The 13492-nt window shown below is 34.9% G+C and overlaps 4 protein-coding genes across 4 annotated transcripts; 2 read left to right on the top strand and 2 right to left on the bottom strand.

Annotated features, from left to right (window-relative positions):
* Positions 1–2416: 2416 nt before the first annotated feature.
* On the bottom strand, positions 2417–3136 carry PHYBLDRAFT_79774 (Skn-1-like basic-leucine zipper transcription factor; the record flags this gene model as incomplete). Its single annotated transcript, XM_018443502.1, has 1 exon — positions 2417–3136. The coding sequence occupies one exon, from the start codon at positions 3134–3136 to the stop codon at positions 2417–2419; it is 720 nt and encodes a 239-aa protein (XP_018284967.1).
* A 2315-nt stretch (positions 3137–5451) lies between these two features.
* Positions 5452–6375, top strand: PHYBLDRAFT_174639 (hypothetical protein; the record flags this gene model as incomplete). The annotated part of the gene is made up of 1 exon (XM_018437297.1): positions 5452–6375. One exon carries the CDS (start codon positions 5452–5454, stop codon positions 6373–6375), a length of 924 nt encoding a protein of 307 aa, XP_018284966.1.
* Positions 6376–6694: 319 nt separating this feature from the next.
* PHYBLDRAFT_137103 (cyclin) lies at positions 6695–8473 on the bottom strand. The gene is made up of 6 exons (XM_018429835.1): positions 8228–8473; positions 8042–8123; positions 7780–7923; positions 7527–7702; positions 7034–7368; positions 6695–6907 (listed from the first exon to the last, which is right to left on the bottom strand). Exons 1-5 carry the CDS (start codon positions 8377–8379, stop codon positions 7119–7121), a joined length of 804 nt encoding a protein of 267 aa, XP_018284965.1. The 5' UTR covers positions 8380–8473; the 3' UTR covers positions 6695–6907; positions 7034–7118.
* A 1481-nt stretch (positions 8474–9954) lies between these two features.
* On the top strand, positions 9955–12257 carry PHYBLDRAFT_174637 (helix-loop-helix DNA-binding domain-containing transcription factor; the record flags this gene model as incomplete). Its single annotated transcript, XM_018437296.1, has 3 exons — positions 9955–10771; positions 10902–11967; positions 12050–12257. The coding sequence occupies 3 exons, from the start codon at positions 9955–9957 to the stop codon at positions 12255–12257; spliced, it is 2091 nt and encodes a 696-aa protein (XP_018284964.1).
* Between the last annotated feature and the right edge of the window lie 1235 nt (positions 12258–13492).

The following is a 13492-nucleotide window of genomic DNA, read 5'->3' as shown; positions in this document are numbered from 1 at the left end:
TATATGGTGTACTTATCTCTTTCTCTCATAGACACATACACGTTTATTAATTATTTTCCAAACTTGCTAAATCTAGGTAACTCCGTCTCAAATGTCCATGTTACTCAAGGTTCTTTTTTTTAAAAAAAAACTTGAAACTCATTGGTAAACCACTTTTGTCATCTCTACGTATTTACCAATAGTGATAACTTTAAAATATGCTTGCAATGAAACATAAAAGTAGGGCACAGAGTTGCTGTACATAAGAACTTTTGTAGCGGTTACATTTCAGAAAACATTATATATAATGTACTATCGCCAGTGAAAAAAAAAAAAACAACAAAAAGAAGAAAATTCAAATTGTTCTTTTATAATGTAACCACAATTTGGCTACATGTTCTTTGATCCTTATTCGATTCCCGGTGTGGCTAAAATCTACATTATATAATGTTGTCTGATTTAATCTGTTAAATTCACCGTCTTTTTCTTTTTTTTTTCTTTTTTAGTTTTCAACCATCACACTTTCCTTCTATTACCGACATGTAGCTTGTTCATCATCAAGCTGTAGGAAATCGTGTGCCATATTAGGAGAAGCAATTGCCGAATCAAACAAGTTGAAATACAAAGCCATTATTATAGAGATTGTTCAAGTGGTGTACATAATTGCCGAGATCAAAAAATAATAATATAGACCTATTGCTGTTCGGAAACACGTTGTCGAACGCGATCTTTCTACGTACCAAAGATATCCCGACACGCCCCCTTCCTCACCAACACTATAAAGGCAGACGAATAGACTTATAAAGTAGAAAAATAGGTACTATGAGAGTGTTGCTTCATGTAAGAAAGAAGATCACAGATATTTATATATATATATTTGGTTTGATGATTTAAAGGTTTCCGTTGATTAATGGGTTGTCACTGAAGCAGTGTGTTACATTCCTGGGGATGTGACCCTGCCAGGTTCATTAGCGACTATAGTATTTGTTCTGGATTGTGCAGTCTGTGCTTCACTCATTTTTTGTGCTTATCTCTCTCTCTCGCTCACACAGACACACACACACACACTTTCCTACAGGGTGGAAAAAAGAAAAGGTGCGCAAGACAAGTGGTAAGCTGGCTTACAGTTTGATACTGTCGCAAGTCAAAATCCAACATCTCACAAGAACGACTTCCATTCCTGAGATACCAGAATTGATTTTGATTGGTCGACGTTCTTACATTTTTGTTTTGTTTAAACTTTTTGGTCTGACCACACCAAAACTGCCTTCTTATTCGTTTTAAACTAAATAAATTCTTTCTACTTTAGTATATATTTTCTTTTATCCAAAAGAGGTAAATATATTGTCTCAATTGTAATTTTGATTCGTCCAGAAAAAAAGAGAGAGAAAAAAAAACTAAACCTATCGGAATTTTAAGTAAAAAAAAAAATTGTAGCAAAACGGTAATCGAACCATCCGAACTTTGGGATTAGCCCTTACTTCTTCTTCTTTGTATTTTTTACTGTTACTGTTACTGTTATTACTTTGTGATCCTTTATTTGCACTATATAGAGCTTTAAGCTTCATTATTATTTGAGATATATATAAACATACAAATAAATAAAATTAATATTAATATTAATAAATTGAGGATATATTTTAACTTTGGCTGTACAAATCAAAGAATCCAATGATTTCCATCTTTCTTATTATAGTATATACTTTTATTTACTACATCAAACATTCACCCAGAGTATTATATCTATATATGTGCTGTATATCTTGTTTGTTTCTTGATTAATGTGATTCTCTTATTGTTGAATTTAAATGAACCCATACTTTTGAACAAGATTAAATATTGAATTGAATTGAATTGAATTGAATTGAATTGAATTGAATTGAATTGAATTGAATTGAATTGATATGATTTCATTTGAATTAAATTGATTGATTGATTGATTGATTTTATGGATAGGTGGGTTCGAATGAAAGGAATATAAGTAAATACCTAAAGAGAGACGGAGAAGGGGAAGGGGAAGGGGAGAGAGGGATAGATTTGACTGGAAGAGTTGTGAGATCGATAGACTAGAATAAGAAAATGAAAATAGCAATGAATAGGTAGGAATGAAAATAGAGTTAGAGAAGGAAAAAACAAACTAAAGGTAAAGCAATCTTGCTGTTGTTGCCGATGTTGTTTCTGTTGCTGCTGTTGCTGTTCTTGTTCTTGTTCTTGTTTTTTGGCGCTGTTTTTTTTTTGGTCTTTTTTTTTTTTTTTTAAAAAAAAAAACAATTTTTTACATGTAATTTTTTTTTTTCATTGTTGTTGTTTTTTTTTTAGTTTTTTTTCTTTCGCAGCCTACTATTGATTTTTTTTTTGTTTGATTGATTTTTTATTTGATTTTTGATTTTCATTGATTGATTGACTGGTTCATTGATTGATTGATTGATTGATTGATTCATTCAGCTTCTGTGTGTTGAGAGATTTCTAGTTCCGCACAGTTTGACTTGAGTTCTTTCATCCGTGCCCGACTAAGGTCCTTTTCTGGCAGTCCTAGTAATAATGGAGGTTCTGATTTTAATGCCTGCTGAGCAGCCGCCACCACTGCAGCCGTGAGTGCACTGGTGGATGGTAAGTGAGCCATGCCGAGTTTTGCGTTGAGTTCCTCGACTTCCTTCATCAGTCGATAGCCTTCGTTTGTGTGCAGAGACCCAAGCGTTAGTTTTGCGTGGATCTCTGCAACCTGCTTGTGCAGCCGCACATTCTCTTCTTCAAGCCGGCGAATTTTGTCTTCCATTTCCTGGATATATTGCTTTTTTTTCTTTCGGCACTCTTTGGCTGCCACCCGATTGCGTAAAAGTCTCCTCTGTCGCCGTTCATCGTTACTCATGCTCCGTGTGCTGCCTCGTTTGGGATCTTCATCGTCAGACGCAGTGTCATCCATAGGTGTGGGTGTAGGTGTGATGTGTGTTGTGGGAGTCGGTCCAGGCAAGGCAGTGATGATGATGCCGGCATGCAATTGTTGAAGCAGGCTAGAAGCCAGCCCTGACACTGTCATTGGCGACACCATAGCCTGCGCTAAGGACGACGCTGTGAGATTTGCTAGGTCCTGTCGAGTGGCCTGTGCATATGTTTGCAATAGCTGCTGGTGCTGTTGTTCTTCTTCAGTTAGTCCCATTATAGGGTATTTGGTTCAAAGGAAGAAAGGAAACGTACTGTCACAATCAACCGTCATGTGACTCTCTATTCTAACACAGGAACGCGTCCAACTAAAAAAGAAAAAAAAGAAAAAAAAACTTGAGACTCTATCTGTTTGTCTATATTTCTCTCTCTCTCGTTCTCTACCTCCTACTCCTACCCTCCCTTTATTTTATAATAAACTATACTTTATACTTCTTTCTTTCTTATAGTGTTTTCTATTGGGTGGCACAATATATACTCAATAGATAGTATACATATATTAAAGTACAACGAAAAACTCTAGAACAGTATTATAGAAAAATGAATTGAATCCTAATTGGAATACACAAAAGTGGATTGTCATTTACTGGACTTCACAGACGCGAATAAACAATTAATGCTATAGACAATGCTGTCTTATTGTAATGATGACCATCAGCTTATTCATTAAAGCTTCTATGTAATTTCAGACAAGAATTATATACTTGCTGTATATTATAAATGGCGTATATAGTCATTAGAGTCAAGACATTTCTTGAACTTGACCTAAAATCATTGTTAGTATTACTGAGACTAGAAAGAGTGGTTAAAGTATCTCTTTCTGCCGTTTTTACTTTGAATAAACCTAGACTTTTATCCCAATATATATATTTATGTGTGTATATGGATTTGCTTGGAATGATTTCTAGTGAATGTGTATGACTTGATCAAATATGTATCCTTTTAGATTACTCGATTATAAAGACACTACTATGTTTTATCGTTTTTCAGCCTGAATGGATTTGATTCAGCATTCTTTATACAGGCTATAGTAAACAGCTTGTATAAATCACTTTGAGTATAGTCTGTAGTGTAGACAATAAAGCCGTGGATATATCTGAGCTCAGGAGGTGACAAAAAGGTAAAAGTGTATATGAATGTAGTTTACAGGAATAAGCCACTGAAATATTGTGCCTGATATCCATGTATTCTTTTGGTTGATTAAAAGGCAGCAATTGTTTTTTTGGGTGCACAGATAGTGATACTTTATCCATTTTTGAACAATATAAAAAACTGCTATCTATTTGACTCACCTTTATATCTTTTCACTTGAACACACACATATACATTTGTGCATTTGTACATTTGTACATGTATTTTTATAAGAGTAAAATAAAGAAGGAAAGAAATCAAATAGAAAGATTCTTCTCGCCCCCCCCCTTGGAATCCCATTCAAAGTGTCAAACCCTCATTTTATTGAATTCCCCAAGTAAAATAAGAATAAAAAATGTATATAATTATCTGTAATGACATTGACAATTTTTGTAGTTGTCTTTCTTTAGAATCCTCAATACTTGTACATTATCCACAATTATATTTTTCATATATAATAAGAGAACTATTATGATTTCTTCTTTAATATAAGACAAGACGAGAGTAACAAGGCCTCTAAGCTTTGGTCTAATAAGCAGAATAATGATCATAGTGAAAATATTATTATTTGTTGTTTGAGAAAAAAGAAAGTAATGTCCAATGTCCAACAGTAGAAGGATCAGGATTTAGTATTAATCTTGTTTTTTGTTTTGACTACCATAAACAACAATAACCGAACATCGATAGTAATCATAAGAACAGCCAATAATAATTCAAGAAACAAAAACTACTATATATATATATATGTATTCTTATTTCTTACATTTTGGACACACATAGATAATAGATACATAATTTTGCAAGACTTTTTTTTGTTTTTTGAAATGTATGTAAGTTTGTAGCTACACTTTATATTATATTGCATTACATTACATTATAGACACAAACGGCTAAATAAACAAGCATGTATATGTGTAGTTGTGTATATATCAGAGTGTGAGAAATAGCCTTTCTACTTCTATTTTTTTTAAATATTAATCTTTGTTTTGATTTGCTTAATTATATAGATAGATACATACATACACATGCTTTAAAGACAATCATTGGTGCGAGCTTTAGTATCATCAGAATCAATTGACAGTGTACCTAAAGAAAATGATTATATATATAAAAAGGGGGGGAAGGTTGATCTATAGAGAGGGAAGGGGAATAAAGAAGGTTCATCTTATATAAGCCATTCTTTTGGTGCCCTGTATTTTTACCCACCACCTTTATGTCCTTTTGATTATACAATTTTGATATTCTTATTCCTATTCCTATTCTATTTCCCCCCCTTTAATTTTTCTAAATAATTATAAATTATTTAAAGACGATCTCCTCTTCTTACCCTCTCTTTCTTTCTTCTCTTGATATTCTTGGTATAGAGAGCTCTTCTATAGCTTTACATCATAGATACTTCACATGGACAGTTACATCGACCGAGTAAAGAATCGTGTCATTAACAACAATTCTGGCGCTCCTCCATTTGTACTCGCCAATGATAAAAATACATACAGACCATCCTCTTTATTCTCCGCATCTTCTGCACCCACAATTAGACTCCAATCATCCTCAGCGACTCTTATACAACCATCTCAACAATCTTCAATACCACCAACCAGATATGGCGCAGGCTACAACCGACCGCCCTCAATACTACACCCCCACCGACAAACAGGATCAGGAGCCCCAACACATCTACTGGGTCCAATTCTGGGGGCATTCGCAGGTCTAATCGTCCTGGCCGGGTTTGTGCTATGTCTGGTCCGACGAAGACGTCCGTTCTCGAGGACTCAAAAGGTCTTCCACACCTTTCAGGAAACCAACGAAAGCAAAACACGCCAGGGTTGGGGAACCACAATGACACACAGCTGGTCTACACTTGGATCTTCAAGCAGTGCCTTTTCTGCATGTCCTCCGCCCCCTGTCTACACACCCAAGGATACCCGACGACTGACCAATACAACCCTAACATCCATGACGGCCACAGACACCACATTAAACACAGCCACTCCGGATGCCCAACTATCATCACAACAATATCAACCACCACTAACAGTAGGAGCAGTAAAATCACAATCACAAATACAAACACAAACAAAAACAAAAACAAAATCAATAACAGGAACAAATACACTCGTGGATCTAACTCCCTTTCGACAAAACTCGCTGTCTTCCAAAAACCAATACACACCCCAATTAGCCTTCAGCCCCAGCGCTATGGGAGATCGGTTCAGTAGTGAATCCCTCCTTCACGTAGCTCCGGCCTGGTCTTCCTTTATGATATCCGCTCGCTCAACCGAACATCCTGTCAATAATCCCAATAAAACATTCCAAAGAAAATAATATATATATATATATATATAAGAAGAAGAAGAAGAAGTTTATAAATATTGTGTGTGTCTTTGTGTTTAACTAGCCAGCCAGTTTAGCTGCTTGTTTGCCTGCCTGCCTGCCTGCCTGCCTGCCTGCCTGTCTTTCTATCTGCTTATTTTTTTCTGTCCTACCAGACAACTCCCCTTCTCTCCTACCTCCCTCTATACCCCTCCCACTCCTACTCCTCCTTCTCTTCTTCTTCTTCTTATTCCTCCAGCATTCTTTCTTCCAGTATTTTAAATATATCTCTCTTTGATGATTTGTATTCTTTCTTTCTATCTTTCTTTTTATTTATATATAAAATTCTTTATTTATTTATAAAGCCATTATAATCCTTATCTATCTCTCTATCTCGCGTCTTACTCTTGCACATCTGTTGATGAATTGATTGATTGATTGAGTGATTGGGTGCTTCCTTGCTTGTTTGTTTGCTTGTTTGTTTTCCTGCTTGGGGGTTTTTTTCCGGTAAAGCAGGGTGCACTTGCAAGTACAGTAAAAGTTTCTTTAGAATAATAATAGTAGGAAGTAAATATAAGCATTTAAAGATAAATCCAAAAAATAAAGATCAAAAGAGAGAAAATCTACTACTGGTATATATATATATATATATTGTTTTCTTCTTCTTTACCTTTTTTTTTCTCTCTCTTTATTATATATATATATATATATATATACATTATCCTATTTTATCATTGGTGCCGTTGTTGATTGTATTATACATAGGTTATCGTTTTAATTTCTTTTGGATTGAGTGGTAAAAGACGACGATTCAACTTTCGATAATAGAGACGTCGGATCTGCCCAGCTGCATTCTTGAAATCTTCGAGTCGAGTATCAAAAAGAAGCCACCACTCACTACCAGGTGATACTGGCAGTTTAACTTGCTGATCTCTGCACGCCAACCAGATGGCTGCACAGGCAATCGTTGATGGTGGGTGGGTCACATAGATATTTGTTCGTAGCCTATGTATACATTGTTTGTTGTCGTTATTGTATTGTGCGTATAGTGTATATGTGAGAGTGGATTATATAGATGTTAATACTAAAGAACCAGTATGATAATAACAAATAACAATTCAAATCAAATCAAATCAAATCTGTATGTGTATATATTGCTTTACCCGTCGTTGAGATAATTCCATGCTCTGCCAGGTACTGTGGGATGCTCTTCCAGACTGAGGATTCGTAAATAGTTGATCATTAGACCATAAGGCAGCTCAACATGGACATTAAATCCAAGTTGCTTCAATATTTGCATTTCTGCAGTGATCAGCGAGTTCTTCATATCGTAGGCTTTCTCTCAGCATAGAACATGTGAGTTTTTTATATATAATTTTTCATAGATATTTTTTTTTATTAATTTTTATATAATACCTGTGAAAATGAATCCAATGGAGGAAATGTTGGTTGATCTCGCGAATATTTGATAAGGTAGTCATACACAGTGACAAGGTGAGTAAGACGAACAGAGTTCTCTTCGACCTTTGCAGCCAAGAACAATGCACCCATGCCTATATCCTACGCACATACATACATATATTTATATAGACATGTGCGAGTAAGTAAATACGTACGCATATATACATACATACATACATACATACATACATATAAAAGATATAAATATTGTACGTACCACAATACCGTGATGTCTCATACTAGCCATATAAAAGAAGCGTTGGAAGAGCACTTGAGCTGTTGCCATTGCTACTTGTGGTCTAAATGAAATGAATTGAAATGAGATATTAATAATAATAGTATCGATTTCTTTCTCTTTCTCTTTGCTTGTTCTATTGTTGTTCTTTTTTTTTTGATGACTTGCAGTTTGAGTAAGATACCGGCACTTTGAATCAACTCGCCGCCTAGATTCCGAAGGTCATCTTCGAGATCACTTGGAATTCCATCTCTTACTGAAGGAGAGCAACTAAGCTGTTCCAGCGATGCGAGTGGATTCTGTAATGAGATACGTGGCATAACTTTCTTTTCTCCTTTCTCTTTTTTTTTTTTTAAAAAAAAAATATTTTTAAATTATTTATTTATTTTAAATTAATTGATTAAAATAAAATAAAATAAAATAAAATAAAATAAATAATTGAAAGAGGAAGGAGGATGAAAAGAAAAGAAAAGAAAAAAAAAAAAAAGGGGGGGGGGGGGGTTTGAACTGAATTGAACTATAAACTGTATTCTATTCTATTGTATCATATCATACTATACTTGATTCAATTGAATTGATATATCATCCAAAAAGTTCAAAAAGACTGGCATTTGGGATATTTGTTGAAACGGTCACAACAGAGCATTTGTTTTATGTGTGTATCTGTAATTTAAATTAGAAATAAAGAGGGCACATGTGCTGCAACATGGTTACAAATAAAAAGAGAGCTTGTGATTTGTGCCTTGCTTTCTTTTTTTTTTAAAAAAAAAAAAAACTTAAAGAAAATCACACCGGTTTTTTTTCTTATTATTATTTTTTGATCTTGAAAATCATTTGGAATCTTTTTTTTTATATAATGAATTTTAATACATATAAAGTATTGCATTATGTATATGTTGATCGAAAATAAGAGAATATATATATATATATATATTTAGAGCCATGTTGTAAATTGTATGCTAATTGAAATAAAATAAAATAAAATAAAAAATATCAATTATTCTCGTCCTACTGAAATCGATAAATGTATATATATGAATACGACGGATATGGTTATATTTTATTATTACTGAAATAAGAAAGAGCAGAAAAATAAGATATTTTAATCGAATGGTAGCAAAATCTAGACCTAAACAAAACATAATAGAATAGAAGTAGATAGTTAGATAAGGGAAAGTAAAATGTAAATGCTGGGCTGACTTGTCAATTCCTTCACCCCGGATCACCACCACATAAGGTTATGACGCCAGGTATTTCGGATACGAAAAAAAGTAAAAAGTACAAAAGTACAAAAGTACAAAAGTACAAAATTAAGGAGCGTAAAAAACGGAAGACAGGCCCGGATACTCCGCAAATCCTACAAAGAATACACACAGATACAGATACAAGAAATATATATATATTATATCTTGATGAATTATTGATTTATTATTCAAAAACAAAACGTTCAATTTCATTCAATTTCATTCAATACAACCGAAATATATTTACCAGCGAACAGGTAACTATATACACTATCAGTATATCAGATTATCTATCAGACTATCTAACTACCTAATTATTTTTTAGTTCAATGTAAGATATTATATACATAAGCAATACAATATAAAATATAAAGAAGGTGTATTGTGTTGTGTACCGTCAATTGCCAAGTTTTCTCATATATATATATATATATTGCTTCTTTAAAGTGGCGTGAGCGTCGCTTTGGTTCTAGCGGAATCGAATGGGCCCATTGATTTACACTTCCGCCTGATGAAGTAAAAGAAAAAAAAAAAAACAAAAAATTTTAGAGTAAAAAAAAAAGTGGCATGTTAATTAAACTTCGATATATAGTCTAGCTGAGCTTATTCGAAAAAACCCAAGTCCCTTGATCGAAACTCATTCACATAAATATGCTGCAAGAAACCAACGAACTTGACTTTGACACTTATATTGATACCATGCAGCGTCCAGTACCCCACAACCACCAACACCAACAGCAACAGCAACAGCAACAGCAACAACTTCATAATCATCATAATCAATTATTATTGCAACAACAACAACAACAACAGTCTCGTTCTACACAATCCATGTCTCAACCTCAACACAACTCATTTGGTGCAGCCTCACTTGGTCTAAGAATGAACCAAGAACTTGCCCGGCCTTCGCTTGGTTATCCTCAAGAAAGCGTTCCTGAATACATCCTTTCGACTGGTAACGAGTACGAAGTCTATGCCTGGCTCTTCAAGAACCACGAAGCAAATCGTCAGCAACAGCAGCAGCAACAACTAGCTCATTCATCTCCTCCTCACCAAGAGGCTATAATCTCATCTGGTCTCAGCTCACCCCTATCTTCACCATCTTCTCCACATTTTCCCTCCATAACCATCCCAGCATCCCACTCACGGATGCCCTCCGACCAAAAGTCCGCCTTTGCCTCCATCATGGTACAGCAGCAGCAACGACAGCAACAGCAGCAACAGCAACAAAATATCATGATGGGCCACGACAAACGAACAGATCAAAACAACAACAATAACAACAATTACTCTACACTCGGTCCTCATAGTATCTCCTCCCAGAACACATCTTCATATGGTCCTGAGTCTGCAGATATGGGAGTCTCGGTGTCTCCAATTCCAGACTACCCCTATACTGATGAACGCCCGCTGATTTCTGCATTTGCTGCTATAGATCAATGGAGCCAAAATGCCTGTGCGGAATCAGGTACAATCAATCAACTAATACATTTATTATTATTATTATTATTATTGTTGTTATTTTAACCCCTTGGATATGTGCAAAATTAATCTCATTTTAAATTATTTATCTAACAAACAATTGAACCTTCCTGTAGACTCTCACGATGAACACGATCACTGGAGCCCTATCAGAACACCCCCTCACCACTCCCCTACCTTACCATCCCTGGAGTCATTCCACCGTCAATTTAACGGCGTTATTGAGCCCGAACAAAAGCTAAAGAAAGTGGCACACAATGCGATCGAGCGTCGGTATCGAAACAATATCAATGACCGCATCCAGGACCTCAAGAATGTCGTGCCTGCTCTTTACAAGGCCCACATCCGCGAGCCTGGACCAGGCAAGCGCAGCGACGACGAAGATATGGAAGATGAAGAAGGCACGGGCGAGATCATTGACGGTGTCGAGGTTGCCCACAAACTCAACAAGGCAACCATCTTACACAAGGCAACCGAATACATCTCGTTCCTTAAACACAGCAACGACACAATTGACCAGGAGAACCTGATTCTACAGCAGCTTCTTTCTCAGCTACCGGGCGGAAACACGGTTCTAAACAGATTCCAGACCCAGAAACAAAAGTGCAAACAGTCCAAAGAAGAACGTCTTATGCGTGAACGCAAAGATGCCCAGGAAAGAGAACGTGCCGAGAGACAGCAGAAGCTCAAAGAACGTGCCGCTCAACGTGCTGCTGTTGCAGAATTGATTCCAAAAAAAGAACGCAAGCCATATCGTCGTCAGATAAAACGACAGAGACAGCAGTCTGATGCAGACTATAGCCATACCAACAACAATAATAGTAACCATAACGATCATGAACATGAGCATGAGCATGAGCATGAGCATGAACACGAACACGATCATGAGCACGAGCATGATAATAATAACGATAACGATAATCAGAGTGGCAGTGGAAATGGCGATAATATCAATATCAGTATCAATAGTAATGGAATTGGTCAATCAGATAATAGAGTGTTTATGGCCATGTTTGTCTGCCTTGCATTCTTTGCTGCTGCTCCCACAAAGCCTTCATCTACTTTTACATCCCCTCGTCACCGTGACAACTACCCACGATCACAAATATTCTCAGCTTATTATGGTCAGGCTACCTCTACTCCTCAAATTAATTTGATTTCCTCGCCTGGTATTGACCTGTGGTATGTACAAAATAAAACAAAGAAAAAACACCAGCTCACATTTTTAGTGATTATATTGTTAATAAAAAATACAAACAATTAGGTCGACCATTCGTATTTCTTTATTCTGTATGCTTGTCATTTATTACCTCGTATTACCATTCCTTGGTCGCCTATTCCGCATCAGACGTGTGAACCATCGCCAGAGACGCTTGGCTCGCACCAAGACCAAGAAAGTCAAGGAAGGCAGTGAAACCGAACAAGACCCTAAAACTGTAGGCTATCAACCCTTAAAGTGGCTTCAGTCATAAAAAAAAAAGAGCAAAAAAGAGCCAAAGAAAAAGATTGGGACTAGCTTGACTTGTCTAATCTTTATCAATTTTTTATTTGTTTTTTATTTTGCATACCTATTTATAATTCTTTTCACTTTTATGTTAATTTTATTTTACAAGTATGGATTTCATTTCATACCATCATTTTATATTTTATACCATTTTTTTTTGTATTTTTATTCTCATACTGTGGATAAACCACCACCACCACCATCATAATCGCCATTCAATATATTCACTATATCCCTTACTATACCACCATATTACCATCTTACCATTTAACACTCCAATCAAATCTATCTTTATATATTCCTTATCTCCTTTCTCTAGTTTTTCACCTTCATTTTCATTTTCATTTTTTTTTGTTACATTAAACTTTGTAAATACATTTTTTTTATCTTGAACATTTTTGCATAATGGTTCAATATTATTAATAACGCAGTGAAAATAAATAAATAATTAATTAAAATTTGAACCAATTTGAACCAATTTGAACCAATTCGAACCAATTCGGATCAGTTGATCAATTAAACAAGCAAACAAAAAGTAATAACATTAACAATAAGATCCATTGTATTTCTTCATATCATATCATATCATATCATTTCAAAGAAACCACCAACTAAAGAAAAGGAAAAAAAAACATGCGTTTTAATCCATTTGTTTTGTGACATTAATTGATACTAAATACTTACAAGGTATCTCTTTCTCTCTTTCACTGTGCGTGTGAAATAAGTTGTCTGTTAGTGTTTCATGCACGATAACTTTAGATAAATATTCTGTATTACACTGATTTGTATTCAAAATAATAGTAATATATGATTCTTTCAATTCCCTAGCAAAATATTTATATTTCTGACACAGGATACTTTGTTATTGACGTGGTAGATACCAAAATACCGCATGCTTTTTGTATTTTGTATTTTGTATTTTGTTTCTCAAACTAATTATAATGAGTACCTGTGATACTTGATCTCAGCCTTCCCTCTCACCCTTTTATATTTAATCGTCAGATAATACAATAAAAGCAACCAATTATGCAAAACAGCAAGAAACCATTTTAACCCAAAAAAATATTTTATTTTTAAACAATGGCTGTACTGATATCAGACCACATTTTATTTCCTTTGCTTTAATTTATTGATGTTTAATTACATCTCAGATCAGAATAGATCTATAGATTTGTAGGTTCAAAGCTGTAAAGAGGGTTGGTT

This window comes from Phycomyces blakesleeanus, assembly GCF_001638985.1.
Source record: "Phycomyces blakesleeanus NRRL 1555(-) unplaced genomic scaffold PHYBLscaffold_32, whole genome shotgun sequence".
In the NCBI taxonomy this organism is placed as follows: domain Eukaryota; kingdom Fungi; phylum Mucoromycota; class Mucoromycetes; order Mucorales; family Phycomycetaceae; genus Phycomyces; species Phycomyces blakesleeanus.
The sequence above is the reverse complement of the archived record's forward strand: the minus strand, read 5'-3'. Positions and strand labels throughout refer to the sequence as shown.

Coding starts and splice junctions, on each gene's coding strand:
- PHYBLDRAFT_137103 (XM_018429835.1), bottom strand. CDS start 8,379: ATGCCACGTATCTCATTACAGAATCCACTCGCATCGCTGGAACAGCTT. Junction 7,703..7,779: donor CATTGGATTCATTTTCACAG/GTATTATATAAA, acceptor CTATGCTGAGAG/AAAGCCTACGATATGAAGAA. Junction 7,369..7,526: donor TGGAATTATCTCAACGACGG/GTAAAGCAATAT, acceptor ATGTATACATAG/GCTACGAACAAATATCTATG.